Raw genomic sequence first — 15,946 nt, 5'->3', positions numbered from 1 at the left:
AGGTGAAATACTCATAGAAAAACATTGTCCCATAATGTGTGTGATGAGTCAACCTCCACTACACAATGGCAAGCTCAACTCCGACTGAGATCATGTTCAGAGAAGCTAATTCATGTGATTATTCAAAATGTCATTGACAATTAAAAGTCCTGACATTAGATCAGACTTTGATAAATATCTCACCCAGAGAAATCAGTGTTTTGGCACAGATGCTGAGCTAGCATACGTACACCAAAGCTTTGTCCTTGACTGGAGCAGCGTTTGGAAGGTCCAATGAAGCCAGAACAAAACTGGTGCAATGGAACAAATATCCACATAGAATTTTAATCTTCTCAGCTATCTATGCAATTCAAAAGCAGATAATGAGTCTGGGCTCTGTCTGGAGACAATGTCTAAAGTAGTGAGACTGCATCATCACGTGAAGGCGTGAACAGAAGCCTGGACACCTGACTTTGCCTGGCACCTAACTTGTGCATGGCTGTGTTCATGTGAAATGAATTCTGCAGCTCTCTAGCCAAGCCTGAGTCTGATTCAGCCCAACTTTTGACATGTTATAACATCCCAGCAGTCAATAGCTCCAGCAGCTCAGCAAGGGCTTGAGACACAAGTTTTTTCCAGCCTTGAAGATGGACTGAGAGGAAGAATGTCTGAGGTGTCATGGGCTTCTGAAGTGGATTGTCACTTGTCATGAGCTTTCTCCTGCTGTGGCTCTACCTCTGCTTTCACTGGACTGCCTAATTTGAATTTAGCCTGGCTACAGCTCCTTCAGCTGTAGGTATCTCAAAAGCACCATTATATATGTTCCCATTGTGATAAAATATCCTGATCTCAAATAGCTCAGAGTATACACAGGAAAAACACGGAGAGGCAGTGGGGTGAAGTGAGGTAATTTGCTTGATAGTATCAGGTAAATCAGTGGAAGTAACTATGGCACAAAAGCTGAATCCTGCAAGTAAAAGAGGAGTGAATAGGCAATTAACCTCCAATGGTATACTATTCTTTTCCCAAGGAGAGCCTGAGTTCTTTTCATATAGGTTTTTACAACATGCAGTTTGTATAACAATTGTACTTTGATGGACTAAAGTTTATGAGATGAACAAAGAGCAGTAATACAATTATATGATTTAATTATAGAGCATATTTCATATGGAAACATGGCAAGTGTCCTACTTCCATTAGCAATGGAAGCTGTGTCCTTGACTTCAGCACTGGCAGCTATGCTGCAAGAGCAGCAGCAAACTGGTGGTGATACCATATCACCAGGCTCTCTGCTGTATCTAGAGCCATGCACAGCTTGGTGATACTGCACTGCCTGCCAGCATCCCCTCTGAGCACAAGGAAATGCAGGCTGCAGCCAAGGACTCCAACAGCTCAGAGAAATGTTGGGTAAAGTCTATGTTTCAGAGTTATGAGATATGGCTTTACAAAACCTTCCCCCAGTTTCTGCTAGGCAGCATTAAATGTCACTGTCATATGGGATAAATACCCAAATTAAATAAGGAAAAGAGAGTTCAACAAAAAGAAAGTGCATTTCTGCAAGGACATGCCACCTCCTGGGATGTGAGAGAAAGGAAAAACCCTCCAAAAAACCCTGTAAGTGGGAGTTAAATCTTTATTAAAGACCAGAGGCATGCAGACCAAGATGCAAACGCTGCTGAATCTCTCCTGAGCTTTAGAGCTACCCCTTAGGAAAAAGCTATTTAGTTTTTTTTAAACCCAAAACAGGACAGCAGGGTAAGCTGCAAGTAAGGTCTCATCCTTCGGCTGTGTCAGAGTGGGATGATGCTGCATCTCAGCTGGAGGTGAGGCCATGTCTCCAGCTCTCCCAGCCAGAGCAGTGCAGGGACAGTCAAGATAGGGTGAGGACTGGTCAGGACTTTCAGCTGTGAGACCACCTTAGAAAGAAAGGAAGATCTCAGTCTCTACTACTGAGACCAAAATAGACCTCTCACCACCTGCTGTGCTTTTCAGTTTCCTTAAAACCCCTGAGCACTGGGGCACATGTACCATAGCAAGTACTTCCAGAGCCCTGAGCATGCTTCCTTTCTAGCAATGACAGCCCCAAAGAAGTCCAATGTCTGCTTATATACAAGGACAAAGGCAAGTTCAACATCTTGGGAAAGAGATGTTCAGAGCTCTGTAACAGCAGCCTAGATGGCTGTTTATCATTTTATTGTGGCTTGAAGTGGACATTGCTTTTATGACCAACTTTTAATTTGGCCCAAAGTCCCTCTCTGCTGACTGCCTCTGGCCAGCTTTGGGTCAGAGCTTGGTTTGGGGATACTTTAAAGCTTGAATACTTTCCATGGACTCCTCAAGCTCTTTCTGTCAATTACCATGCGGGCACCAAGTGCTGTGTCAAATTCAGCAGAGCTTTCCTACAGCATTTTTCTGCTGTAGACCCTGAAAATCACCTCCAGGCTGTCTACAAGAGAAGTACTGCTTGGTGTATTCGCAGTCCCTGTAGCAGCCACAGAAAAGGAATCGTTTACCCATCACTGGAGTTTGAGCTGTTCCATCCATACGTTCACCCACCCTGTACCTTCTCTACTCTCTTCCTCAGAGCCCTGAGCTGTCAAGACCATTGCTGTGTGCCCAGCTGCTGGTCACCATGTGGAGCACCAGGGCTGTAAGATACGTACCTACTCACCCAGGTACTGGAAGGAAAAAATGTCTCCACGATTCCTGAATGCTATTGCACATTGTAAGAAATAAGATTGAACTAAAAAGTATTTTATGCATTCCAGGGTCAGTCTACCTTCTGTTCTTAGCTCCCTCACATCCCAGAGTGAAATTCAGCACAGATGAGCTTGGCTGGGTCAGGGGAGAAGAAGTAGCTGGAAACACAGCAGTTTGTACAAGTGCGAGCAGCAGGTCTGGGAAGAGCTGTACCTGCTTGTGCTGCCCTAGCATCTGTGCACCCTGTGGTATCCCAAATGTCTGTCTGCACAGACACATAGCCCTGTGTGAGTAAGTTGAGATAAGTGGATGGATTCCTCCACTTGCCCTTGGGCTTTGGTCACAATCCTCTGGCAGTCCCAGTATAGAGCTCTGTCAGGTGGATCCTGGGTTTTTTCCCATTGTCCTCATACCCCAATGAAAGTTATCAGAGCTTAACTTCTGTCTTTGACGCTGGCTGCACAACCAGAACTTGACACACAGGATGTAACCACTTTGACCTGAGCCTCTCCCATCCCAGAATGTTTGGGGAGAACCCTTCCTGGGCCCACATGGCCTTGGCCCATGCCACAAAAGCCCATAGCCACTCTTGATATACTGAAGGTCTTCCTAGAAGACCTGCTTGTGTCCAGGTGGATGAGCAAGCAAGGAGCAGCAGTCTTGGAGTTCAATAAATCTTGTCAGTCTCTGTAGTACATCCCATATTGAAGCTCTGGTCAAGCAGAAGAGCTCCTGAGACACCTAACCTGGTAGGACAAAGGTGCTTCTGTCACCCACAGGAGGGAGTCCACCATTGCTACTCACAGCTTCCTGGCTCCAGCATATGGATCAGGCTCAACCAGCCCAGATGCCTCCCCCAACACAACCTTCTGGCCTTATCTGTTGAGGTTCTGTAACTCTGTAGGTGGTGAAGGAGCCTTAAAACTAATAAAATAATTCATAGACATCCAGTCATCCCCACCATGGGAGACCCCATCCGACACCTGCTCAAACATTGCCCTTCGTCATCCCACCTTCCATGCAGAACATGGCTTGGGGTCTCGCCCCAAGGGGAAGACTCCTGTTCATCCTGCTTTATGCCAGGTTCTGGGCTCAGCTCTGCCATCATGCCCTCTGGCATCTGGCAGCTCAGCAGCTTGGCTGGAGCATGGCTACTGGAGAGAAGTGTAGATTACCCTTGTGGAGATACCAACTAGCTCTTGAGGGATCTCAGCCTTTCTAGAGCAAAACAGAACCAGCTACCAGCCTTCTTGGGACTTTCTAACATTTAGGTATCATACCCCACAATTATTATTAATTTATTAGTAAAATAAAGTTTAAGGAAGTAACTCTTTTACTTGGAGGCAAGCATTGAGACATGACAAGAGTTAATCTTACAGATGCCCCTTCAGCTGGTTTAGCTTCAAGATAATGTTTATGTCTCTTCTCAAGCCCAGCTAACAACCTTGATGATTTCTGCAGCTCCTCAAAGCTTCATTTTGGTCCTCCTGTCAGGCTGGATGAAGGAGGACAGATCTAATAAGGCTTGCTCTTCCCATGCCAGGAGGGTATGGGGGACAGTCCTCCTTCCTGTCCTTCTGTCCTGCCCCAAGGGAAGTGTGCAGGACAGCCAGCAAACTGGGGAGGAATTTTTACTCATGGAAGCAGAAGGAGCCCAGAGAGGCTGACACTCCTTGTGTCCCCACCATCTCTCCTGGCCTCAGCCTCTCTGGGAAGGTGGTGAGTTCACTCACAGGGACATAATGAGAGCTGACAACTGTGAGGTGCTCCCACACAAAGTGGAGTCTGGGAGATTTGTGTCCAGCTCTGATCCTCACCTGGCTCCTTGCTGTGGAATAGACCATCTATTTTGTGGTAGGGATGGTGAGCACAGTGAGGACCTCCTGTCTGGAGGGCTGCAATCAAACCATCCATCCCCATAAACACTGCTTGGTCATCCACAGCCAGCAACCCTGAATCAGTTCCTTGAGAGATTTCTCTCTACAACTGGAATATATACTTAACAGTAGGCTGGAAGAGCTGCATTTTCCCTCTTACAGCAGCAGATGAACAGGATTAGCCTAGTACAGATTTCAGATGCTGTTCCTGCAACAGGAGCAGAAGACAAGGACATTGGCACTCATAAGCACACTGACTATATGTCACAAGTACCTGTATTTATGCAAGTATATTCTACCTGAAGGAATGGCCATATATCTATCTGCTCAGATAACTGTAATTTGTAATACAGAATTTTAGCAAGCAAGTTTATCCCCAATCTAAAAAAGAACCTGCTCATGCTTAAGTGCTGAAACTGACAGGACTATTCATGCAGCGACGCAAAGCCTAGGCTCAGTTGCTTACCTGAATTGCAGCAGCAGTGTATATTTTAAAATTCAGAAAAAAATGAACATTATACAGTGCTAATTAGATGAATCATGAGAGTTTGGTCTGGATTCTGTAGAGTTTCAGCTCACCAGCATTCCAGCATGAAATTCAGATTTCCAGGCTCTACTGTCATGCCCCAGTCCATTCAGATGGTGTAAAATTTCTGAACTCACAGGGTTATACTTTCATCCCCTCTAGATTAGTATTGATAGCTATTGGCTGTTGATAGGTGTCACAAAAGTTTTGCTTGCACTAAAATGAAGGTAATTAGTGTGATTAGAGCTGCTTGAAAAATTGTTCAAACTATTGTAACTACTTTAAAAATCCCAAGTGAAGAGAAATAAAGTCCACATAGCTCTTACGCCTTTATATAGGGAATAATAAATCATATATTGTCAATAGAAGGAATAATAACCATATACTGCATCTCGCTGCAAAGTAACAATATGCAAACACATGTAAGTAGAATCAAAAGCAAAAAGTTAGTCTCAAGACTAAAAATAATAGAAGAAAGCTAAACAAGGAAAAGTTATATTAAAATATGATTCAGAAGAAGAAGCTTCTGCAGGGAAATAATATATTTCTGGTGGATAATGGGACTCCTAGGATTTTCCTGGCACTCAAAGCCCATTGTGAGGCCTTGTGATAAATAAACAAATCATCCTTTCATTTAATGAGATGACCAGGTTTTATTTAGTTAAGTGTCACTCTCACACTTCTGTTTCTTATTACAGTCCAAAACCCATCCCCCTCAAAGCTCCCAGATCCTCTTTGCATGGTCCGCACACCCACTAATGGCCCCCTGGGTACCCACCTGCACTCCAGACTCTGTGCAACAGTAACTGCCTCACCTGGCATTAATTGTACCTAATATACAACAATTGCACTTATTGTATCCCACATACCAACGTGGCAAATAATTGGTTGCCCAGGCAGTGCTATAGGAAACTGGCAGTAACGGGAGCAGCCCTGTAGCTGATCTACTATGGATGTTCAGAACAGCCACAGTCTAACCCTGTCTCAGTTAAAGGCTCTTCCCATTTCAATGAATTAAAAAAGCCTCACTTCAGATTAAAAAATACTTGTGTCTTCTTAACTTTGACTCCTGCAGATATAAGCACCTGGCCAAAACAATGCTCCCTCTCAAAGATGAAAATACCTTAAACCTCCAGACGAGCAATGATACAATGACCCACACAGAATGGCAGAGAAAACCAGGCTGCTCCTCAGCACAGGAGTGTGGAGGTCTGGTGACTGAACAGGACATGAGCCAAGTGGCATCAGCTGCAATTTGATCACCAAGAGAAGAGCCTGAAGTCAATGAGACAGAACAAGGTCTGTGGCAGAAGCAACTTCCTTCAGATGTCAGAAATAAAAGATCTTTGTCCAAAAGTTGAAGGACATTTACCTTCACAGTAGGAATGGCAACTTATAGCATAGACATTATTAATGGGTTAAGAACACAGTCCTCAAAAATGGAGAGGGGCTCTATACTCAGGGCAGAAGCTTGAAAATCCTTCTTGTGTTTATTGGGGTAGGTATTTGGGACAAACCTCCATCTCTGTGACTGTGCCTGTACCAGCTGTCTCAGGAACAAGCTGCACCTAACAGCACCTCACTGCCCCATCACCACCTCAGCAGTCATGCCTTACTGCAAGGGAGGTGGCTTGAAAATGCACTTACATGAATGCAGCTCCTTCATGACTGCATCCTCTTCTCACCTGCTCAGGGCAAGGCTCTGCTCCCACACTGCACATACACCCACTTCTGCTCCTGCAGCCTCAAACTTTTCTGTTTCAACCCCCGCTGCATCCTCCTACCTGATGGTGTCACCACTGGCTCTGAAAGTGGTTACAGGTCTGTCTGTGACAAAGAAACACTCAACAGAGGCAATCATCAAGTAAATCTTCAGTACACTGGATATGGCTGGAAGAGGGCATTATGGCTGGGGGGTTGGCAGAGTTGTAGCTGGCTTCGCAGAAGAGAGAGAATCCTCAATTAATAGGAGACTCAGAGGTGACAAAAGATAATTCAGTATTGCCAGAATTTCCTCCCCTGGAAGGAGTACCTATGTGTCCTACAAGAAACAGAACACAACTGAATATGGCTGGGCTTTTAAAAAAGTGCACAAACATCTCTCTTTTGTTTCCTTTAAGCATATCTCATGGAATGAGGACTTCTTCCTCCAGAAGCCTCCCCTCAGCCTCCGAAAGGGTGGGTGAAGGGACAATGCAGTCTCCAGTGAGCATGTTCCCTGGGCTGAGTGCTCAGCCCCAGAGTGGCAGTATTCCCAGAGATCCCCTTGGTGCAACATGGACCTCCAATCCAGCAGAGGAATCAACACCAACAAAAACACTGTGACCATTGCAGGGAACTGGGAAAAAAATCAGGGGTTCCACTGTGCAGCCTGATCTGTTTTCTAGAATCCATTATTCTTTAACATGGTAGTTGGAGGTTTTTCAGCATTTTATGCCATGGACTTTCCCCATTTTAAACCCATGTTTTACCTATAGGATGGGATTTGCCTGAGCAAGGAAGGTTGCTCCATGTTTCTTGCAACAGACAGCATCAAGCTAAACATTTCTTGGCCATTTGTGAAAACTCCATTGGGTATGAACTCTGCATTTGGAGCCTTCTCATGATAGATCAGTATTTCAATATGCAGGCATTAAACAAAAAACACACAGAAGTATAAGCAGAATGGGAAGGCTTAATGACAAATGGCTCAGGATCTCAAATGCAGTCAAATGGCCTTGCTAAATCAGCTTCAAAATGCAGAAATTCTTGTTAATGCATCCAGCAAGAGTAATCCAACAAATCTTACCTTCAGTCAAAGCAGTTTAGATGAGATCACTGGTGTTTTTGTGAGAAAAAAAAAGTGGACAATGTTTCCTTTTGTCCATCCACAGTCTTCACACACTGCGTTAGCATCAGCAGGGAAAAGAGTGAACTTCCTTTATCTTTGTAGTGACCTAAAGCAAAAAATAACTGGGAAGGTAAAGAGGTGGGAAACAGTATATGATACCAATACCTCAGTATCACAAGGGAACACAAAGATAGTAAAGACCTTGAGCATTCTTGGTTTTCTTTCTGTTAGCTATTCAGCTGGCATGAAATCAACACACCTCAGCTCTGAAAGAACAAAACATGCAGACCACAAACAGTCCAAAAACTCTTTTACATTATTTATGCCTATTATTAGAAAAAAAAAACAACAAAACAAACAAACAAATAAAAAAAAAAAAAAGTGGCTGGAAAAACTACTCACCAAGGAGGAGTTAAGAGTCTGGGCACAGTGATCAAGTTTATTGCCTGGCTCTTTGTTAACTGACAGCATTAAAATGCCAACAAGCTACTAAACAGAAAGTACAGGTCAGCCTGTTATAGGACAGTATCAAGAAATATCTTCAGTCCTGACGTAGAAAAGCAGATGTGGTCCTAAACCACTACAAGAACTGATGTGAAATTACACAAGGGGACACCAGACTGATTGTCAAGGGAAATATTTCTAACTGGCAAATCCCCGTTAGGTAGTGCGTGGCTCAACAGATAAGGAGAATATATAAAACTAGATATGAAAAACACTAGAAAATGCACAACACAGAGCCAGGAAAGACATCCTCAACTTAAATATTGTTTCTGTTCTTGTGTATTTTGTGTATTACCAATATGCCTCAGCAAGATAAATGAGTAAGGTCTTTCCTATCTACAGCTTCTGAAGCTCTGCAGATTTTCATTAGAGGTTTATAAACCCGAGTTTACAGGGAGATGGGATTCCAGAAAATGTCTGAATGCTGCCAGGCAATTCTGCAATGTGGGATTTAAACCTATTTTGCCCCATGCGAGAAACTTGACTGGGTGACAACTGCAGTATTCTTTTTGTCAGCATAAAAAAATGATTTGACTATTTACTGAACATTTTCCAGATCTGTGAAAGCCTTTTGGGATTATGCTGAAGGAAAGATTTAGTTATGTTTCTATGGAAACCATAACACTTACATAAAAGCCTGTTTAACAAGCAAGAGTGTGTCACTGTATCTCATTCAAGGTGAGCCACCTCTGAGATAACTCATTGATAAACTTCCAACTGGGTTTTAAAGCCTGGGAGGACACCAGTGGATTTCTTACACCTCTAATAGGAGTGGGACTCAGCAGGTACTGCTGGATAACTACTTAGCACCACAGCATAGGTGTTATAATCTCACATGGAAAGTTGCACTCATTTGGCTAGATTTGAAAGGAAATTTTTTGTCAGGTAGATCATACAGTGATGATTTGTTAAGTTTATGTCTTTCTCACTTGGTCCCTATTTTATATATGTGTTGCTTCACTGACTCCAGTGTGACCCAGAGGAGTTATGTTTCTTCAGAAAATACTGAAGTTTGAAGAGCTGTTTGTATGCAAATAATATGAAGTTCAAGTGTTTCAGTTATCTACGTACACAAATACATACACACACAAGAGAACAAGCACCACTTCTTGAACAAATCACTCAAAAGAAATTTATATTTTCAAGTACTTCAGCTCAGCCATTCTGGCCATTCCAAGCACTAACTCTTTTAGAAACCAGCTCTACCTGGAGAACAGAGGCACTACCAGACCTTCTCCCACATAACTACCTGCATGAACAACTTAGGCTCACACAACACTATCTTTCCAAGACACAGAACTTACATGCTGAGAAAAAAAGCACTTGAGATATGATGTCACCACATTTTCTGGTGAGAATGATCTTACAGAATTGTAATCATAGGATGGTTTTGGCTGGAAAAGAACTTTAAGATCATGAAGTCCAACCATGAGCCAAACATTCCCAAATCCACCCCTAAACCATGCCTCTCAGTGACACATCTACTCATTTTTTAAAAAATCCCATGGGTAGTGACTCCTGCACTTCTCTGATCAAGATATTTTTGTGTTTGGCAATCCTTTTGGTGAAGACATTTTTTCCTAATATGCTCTCTAAAACCTCTTGATGATTTTTACTTCTTCTATTTGCTCTGGTGGGTGACCAGTAGTTGGCCCTCTAAGACCTGTGTGAAGTGCATGCTGTGTCTGCCTGAGCAAAGGGATTTCCCAGGCTTTGGAAGATGATTCAGACAATATCACCACCATTCCTTTTCACTTTCATTGAATAAAGCCTCTGTTTTTTAGATCAGTGAAGCTGTTTTCATTTTTAAGTCCTCATATCTCACCTCACCACTGGGACTGGATACTCAATTTGCAAGTTTAAATGATCCCTATCTCTTAAGAAAATTGAATTCAATCAACTAGAAGCACATTAACATATATCCATGTGTGGGGTTTGAAAAAGTCATTTTGGAAGGTAAGTTTTATGTGGTCACAGCTAAACCCAGTTACCTCTGGTAGCATCAATATTTTCTTTTAATTTAGTTTAGTTCAGCTTGTTAGAACTTCTGGATTGTTTTTTGTTTTGGGTTGTTTTTTTTTTTCCACTAAGTACTAGAGCTGAGGTACTTGAATGTTATAGGAAGTTGAATATATGGCAAATGAAGATTTTTATTTTTTTTCAGAAACTCCCAAATGGAAGTAGAAATTTCAAAACACTTCTTCAAAGCAAATAATCCTTTCTAGTTCAAGTACTGACTTGATTGGTTTTGCAAAATAAGCAATTTTTAAAAAAAAAATAGTTATTTAAAATCTCTGCAGAGAAGAGGTCCAAAAGCAGCTAAAGGATGACCTAAGAAGTACCAATTATAAAGAAACAGCTTTTAAAATATTGAAAAATACATCAGATCCCAAGATGAAATAAATCACAGCTATCCAAATTTACAGCAGAAAGTCTGGGTGAAAAGTTTCTTTTTTAAATAAAAATAAATTAAAAATTCAGAAATGCTTCTAAAAATTTTCTTGCATCACTGAGGCTTTGGCAAGTGCTCCAAATGAAGTAACTTTAAATTATATTATTAGAGGTACATCAGTTTACTCCATCTGCACCTCAGGAAGTAGAAGCCAGGAAGCAATACCCATACAGTACACAGGGAGAATTTTTTTATTCTCCACTAAGTAGCAGTACATGCAATAAATCTTGAGTTCTGCATGACTGGCTTCTGTTCTCATGAGCCATCACTTGGAAAATTCCTGTGTTGTCCAAACTGAGGAAATAGGACATAAAATGACACAAGTGCCATAAGAAATCTGAGTTCCAAAGGCCATCACTTGAGAACATTGCAGTCACCAAGCATTCGATGACTGCTGGTGGCTTTACCAATACAATTTATACTGATGATTTCCCTGACTCAGAGAAACTTTTTATTGCAGCAAACATTAGATATTGAGTACTGGTATCAGAGAGAGTACAAAGAGTTACACAAACCCATGGTCTACTCAAAAGCAACCCTCTGATTTATCAAAATGCTTTAACCAAAGCATACATCATGTTTGTTCTATTATTTTGTCTGCTACATTCCATACCTCTTCAAAGAAAATATAGTTATGCAAGTATTTTTTTGAGTAAAGTGACAAGAAGAAAAATTCACATCAGTGAAGAGCCAGACTGGCAATGGCTGCTGTGCATGTGCCAAGAAGAGGATGTGAACTGGTAGAAGGAACCTCCATCCACAGGCTCTGTGCTCTTCCATGTGGCTGTGATTCTGGACATGGCCAGTCAAATACCTAGAGAGGGCCAGCACCATGCCCCTACCTTGCTTTAACTACACAAAGATGCATAATGCCTTGCTTTGAGCAAACAGCAACAACTAGATTTCCTAAAAGATGCTCATAGACAGAGAGCTTTCAACTCTTGCCAATGATGCCCAGTGGCTCAGACCCCTAATGGGCCCAGTAATGATCTCCAAGCATGATTTTGCCCCCCATTGGAAGTACATTCTTTACAACTATCACATCAAGAAAAGATAATAACTTCAAGCTTATGCTGCAAATTGGAGCATAAAAAATGGATGAATGACAAGGTTTATTTTTAGTTTGGATTCTCCCCAATCTATTTAGAGCATGAAGCCCAGAGGCAATGAACAAAAAAACAAGTCCCATGAAAATGAGTATTGCATTAACATCTGGGTGAGCCAGTGGAGCACCAAAAAGCAGCAACAAGGGAGATCTGGGGAGCTGCAGCCCACCCAGCTGGCACCACATTCACACTGAGGTGAATGCTCAGTCCATGCACTTTTTCTACCCATGTTCCCTAAAGCTGGAGCTCAGCTATGAGCTAAGAGTTTACTTGTAAAAACACATACAAGGCTTGAGGCAATTGAAGTAGGAGTGGACAATGATATCAAACCTTTGACATTTCTCACAAGCCCACCCAAATTTTCATCTCAACCCATTTAGCTCTTGCTGGTCATTTTGGTTAGAAATTCCAAGTAGACTCAAACTATTACTCATTCTTTTCTGCCTGTCACGTTAACAGGCCAAATATTATTTTGACCAAAGGAAAAATGGGCAGAGCAATCCTGGAAGAAACTCACCAGTCAGAGAACAAACAAACAAAAAAAAAGTTGAAAAATCTGTTCCTCAGCTCTGAGCAGTTGTCAGAGATTGGGCATTTTCATAGAGATATACCAGCAGTTACAGGATATGATGATTCTTGTGAACATAATACACTTCAGTAACTAGGAGAAGCTATGCTAACATAGTGGTATCTGTAAAAAAAAATCATCATCATGTAAGGCATTGGCTAGTGCAGCAAGATGCAAGCAGTCAAAACATCACAGAAATGTCTCAGTATAAAGCTAGAGATAAGTTTTACTGATGTTTCACCTGCTGTGTGAGATGTGTAGGAAGTGATGAAGACTGAGCAGAGGAACTTCACCTTGTTGAGCGCAGTGTCATCCCAAAGCCTCAAAACCTCGTGGGGGCTCTACCTTGTTCTGGAGACCACATATATTGCAACTTTTGCTCCATGGGCCAAAACAACCCCATGATAATCCATCACCTACTAACACAGTTTCATCTGCACATCTAAACTGGATGTTGTTGGCTGCTGTGTCATCACCTCCTCCTTGGGACTTCTCTGTTCTCACTGAGATCAGGCAGCCTCTAGGGCAAAGCTGGAAGCAGGTCCAGGTACCCCACCTGACAAAAAAGGAGACAGAAAAAAGTACAGGCTCTGCCAACCACTGCAAAGTGCTTCATCTCCTTACCCTGCTGCCCTCAAGCTTAACACCTTCTCATTCAGAGCACTGACCTATACAATGCTCTGCTGCAGTCTGAGGCCCCTTACTTTCCCCTTTTTTTCCTTCCCTTCCAAGGGTGTACATTTCTCTTTATTGGTATCACATCAGAAAAACACCAGAAGTCCAAAATTGGATAGTTATGGCTCTGGTGGAAACTCCAAGGACATGTTGATCAAGTGTTTTATGATGAATCCTTGACCTTTCTGACAGGTAGACATGAGGCAGCAGGCAGAGCAGACACTCTTCAGTCAAGAGATGCAGTGTTTTTCACTTCAGCAGGGCCAGGGCTTTGCCCATACGATTGCTAAATGTATGGTTAAAAACCTCTTCCCTTGTATCTGCCTCACATATTGCATATTTACAAAAGGCACTCTAACCCTAGAACTGTATTTGGGTTTTCACAGTGCTCTGCAGAAACTTCAAGAGCAAACAGAAGAGAGCAATGGAAAGTAACTGTGTTTAATTACCCTAAAAATTAATGAACAAAAACCTCAAACACATATTGTAATTTACTTTATACCAGAAAAGTAGGCACACAAATCAAGTCAGAGCAGAGATGCCTGCAAATGGTGCCATCTATAGACATTTTGTGAGTTGGTGCATGACAAACAAGGGAAAAAGCAGTGTTACTTACTCCCCCACCATGGACTCAGTGACTGAGTCTTCTTGACAATGACAGCATATGCCACTCAGAGCTGTCTCCCAAACTGGAATGGCTCCACCTGCAGTAGAAAATACACAAAACCAGAGGTAAAGGCAAGGGGGAGAAGACCCAGGAAAATTCCTTTCAGTGTCAGTCATATAAAGTCCCAATTTCTTTCTGTACTAAGAAAGAGAAAACGCCTTAGGAAGCACATGTGAAAAGATGTCTGTCACATTGGAAAACTGTAATGTACCTACATAACCCTTGTAACATGTTTTTCGCTGTGTTTTATAACTATTCCTGCTCTGACATGTAAAGCAGAGACTCTGAGACCCAGGAGAGATGCTGAAGGAGGCTTTCTCCCTGACTTCAGCAGCATATTTCAACACTGATGTGGTTTCTCCCAGCAACATCAACCACATGGAGACCGTGCATCTGCCAGCACAGCTCTATCCAGTTTGATGGCAAAACAACTCAGGCAGTAGCCCCAGTTTTGCTGTGGCTAATGGAGACCTCTTGTCCTAATAAGTAAGTAAGTAAATAAGTAACTAATAAAATGATATTTTCCTTACCAGTGTAACTGTAGCAGCAACATTTTTTAGGCTGAATAAATAAATAAATGGATAAATTTTGTCCTAATGAATAAATAAAATCATATTTTCCTTTACCTGTGTAACAATAGTAGCAACATTTTCTAGGCTGAATTTTCCAAAAGACTCAGAATTTTATGTACAGAGTACCATACTCAGGAAGAGGAAAAACCAATCTGAAAGTCCTTAGACTCCGGAGAAGACCTTCCAGGGAGATGCAGAGCTACAGACCAGGGTGCATGGACAGGTGATAGTGGGAAACAGGAAGAATTTTACTTTCAGTGCAAATCCATAAGCATGGCCATAGCAGCAAAATTTACGTCTGCTCCAGTTGCCCCAGTGACCTCTGTTGGGCACAGTGAGGACAGAGGAGCCTTCACATATTCCTGTGCTCAGGGTGCAGAGGGGAGAAGCAGGATGAAAGTAGCTGGCATCAGGAGCACTTGCACCCTGCATCTGCTGAAGCTGGTATGTGGACAGAGGAATTTCCACACTGCCAAGGCAGCTTGTCTTTCCCCACTAGTTCATCAACAAACCCCACGGGAACAACAGCTTCCATCCAGGGCAGTGACACAGCACTTGTTGTCCCACTTGCAGTGCTCACAACAAGCACCCTGGGAGCACAGAGTTCAACACGCAACGTGCAGCAGATGCTGTGGCTGTAGGATCCACCATCACTGAAGCTCAGGCCCCACTGGTACCAGTGGTTGCTCTTTCCCAGATGTAAGACTCTACACTTGGCCTTGCTGTAATATATTCAATTTCAGCCCTGCCCAGCTCTCCTGCCTGGACAGGTCCCTTTGAATGGCAGCACAGCCTTCTGAGGTATATGCCACTCCACCCAGTTTTGTGTCATCAATTGTTATGTGGAAAAAAGATGTGGATTCATGTGGGCAGAAGGGAAGCAGCAGCCTGTGCAGGATCACAAAGAGGGGCAGATGTGGATCTGCAGCCATGGAGGGCCCCGTGTCAGAGGAGGTGACTGTTCCTGCAGCAGCTGTGACTCTGTGGGCAGCCTGAGGGACTGCACCTGTGGGAGGGACTCATGGCAGAGGGGGTCATGAAGGTTTCCTCATGATCAGAAACCCCCATTGGAGTAGGGGAAGAATGTGAGGAGTCCTCCCCCTGAGGAGGAAATGGTGTCAGTAATACTGTGTGGGGAATTGACCCTAAACCCCACTGCTCAGCCCAGGGGGAGGCAGGAGATCCAGACCTCTTATTGACACATGTGCTTTACTTTCTCACTTCTGTCTTAATATCCTTGAAGTAATGTCAGAACACAGTCTTAAATAAAACTGGAAAATTGATTAAATTTATTAACAAAATCAAAGATTCACAGATTCATCTGGGCTGGAAAGGACCTCTGAGATCATCAAGTCCAACTCTTAATCCACTGCCACTGTGGTTACCAGACCATGGCACTGAGTGCCACATTCAGTCTATTCTTAAAAACCTCCAGGGACGGAGAATCCACCACCTCCCTGGGCAGCCCATTCCAATGCCTGATCACCCTT

At 42.9% G+C, this 15,946-nt stretch overlaps 1 protein-coding gene across 1 annotated transcript; it reads right to left on the bottom strand.

The window, feature by feature from the left end:
- Window positions 1–12,700: 12,700 nt before the first annotated feature.
- On the bottom strand, window positions 12,701–14,888 carry LOC103536239 (vitelline membrane outer layer protein 1-like). Its single transcript, XM_008502380.2, is given in 5 exon segments — window positions 12,701–12,868; window positions 12,870–13,098; window positions 13,834–13,900; window positions 13,903–13,921; window positions 14,709–14,888. Coding segments are annotated over 5 exon segments (663 nt in total).
- Between the last annotated feature and the right edge of the window lie 1,058 nt (window positions 14,889–15,946).

This window comes from Calypte anna, chromosome 1 (assembly GCF_003957555.1).
Source record: "Calypte anna isolate BGI_N300 chromosome 1, bCalAnn1_v1.p, whole genome shotgun sequence".
Lineage (NCBI taxonomy): Eukaryota > Metazoa > Chordata > Aves > Apodiformes > Trochilidae > Calypte > Calypte anna.
This window is presented reverse-complemented; position numbering and strand designations above follow the sequence as displayed.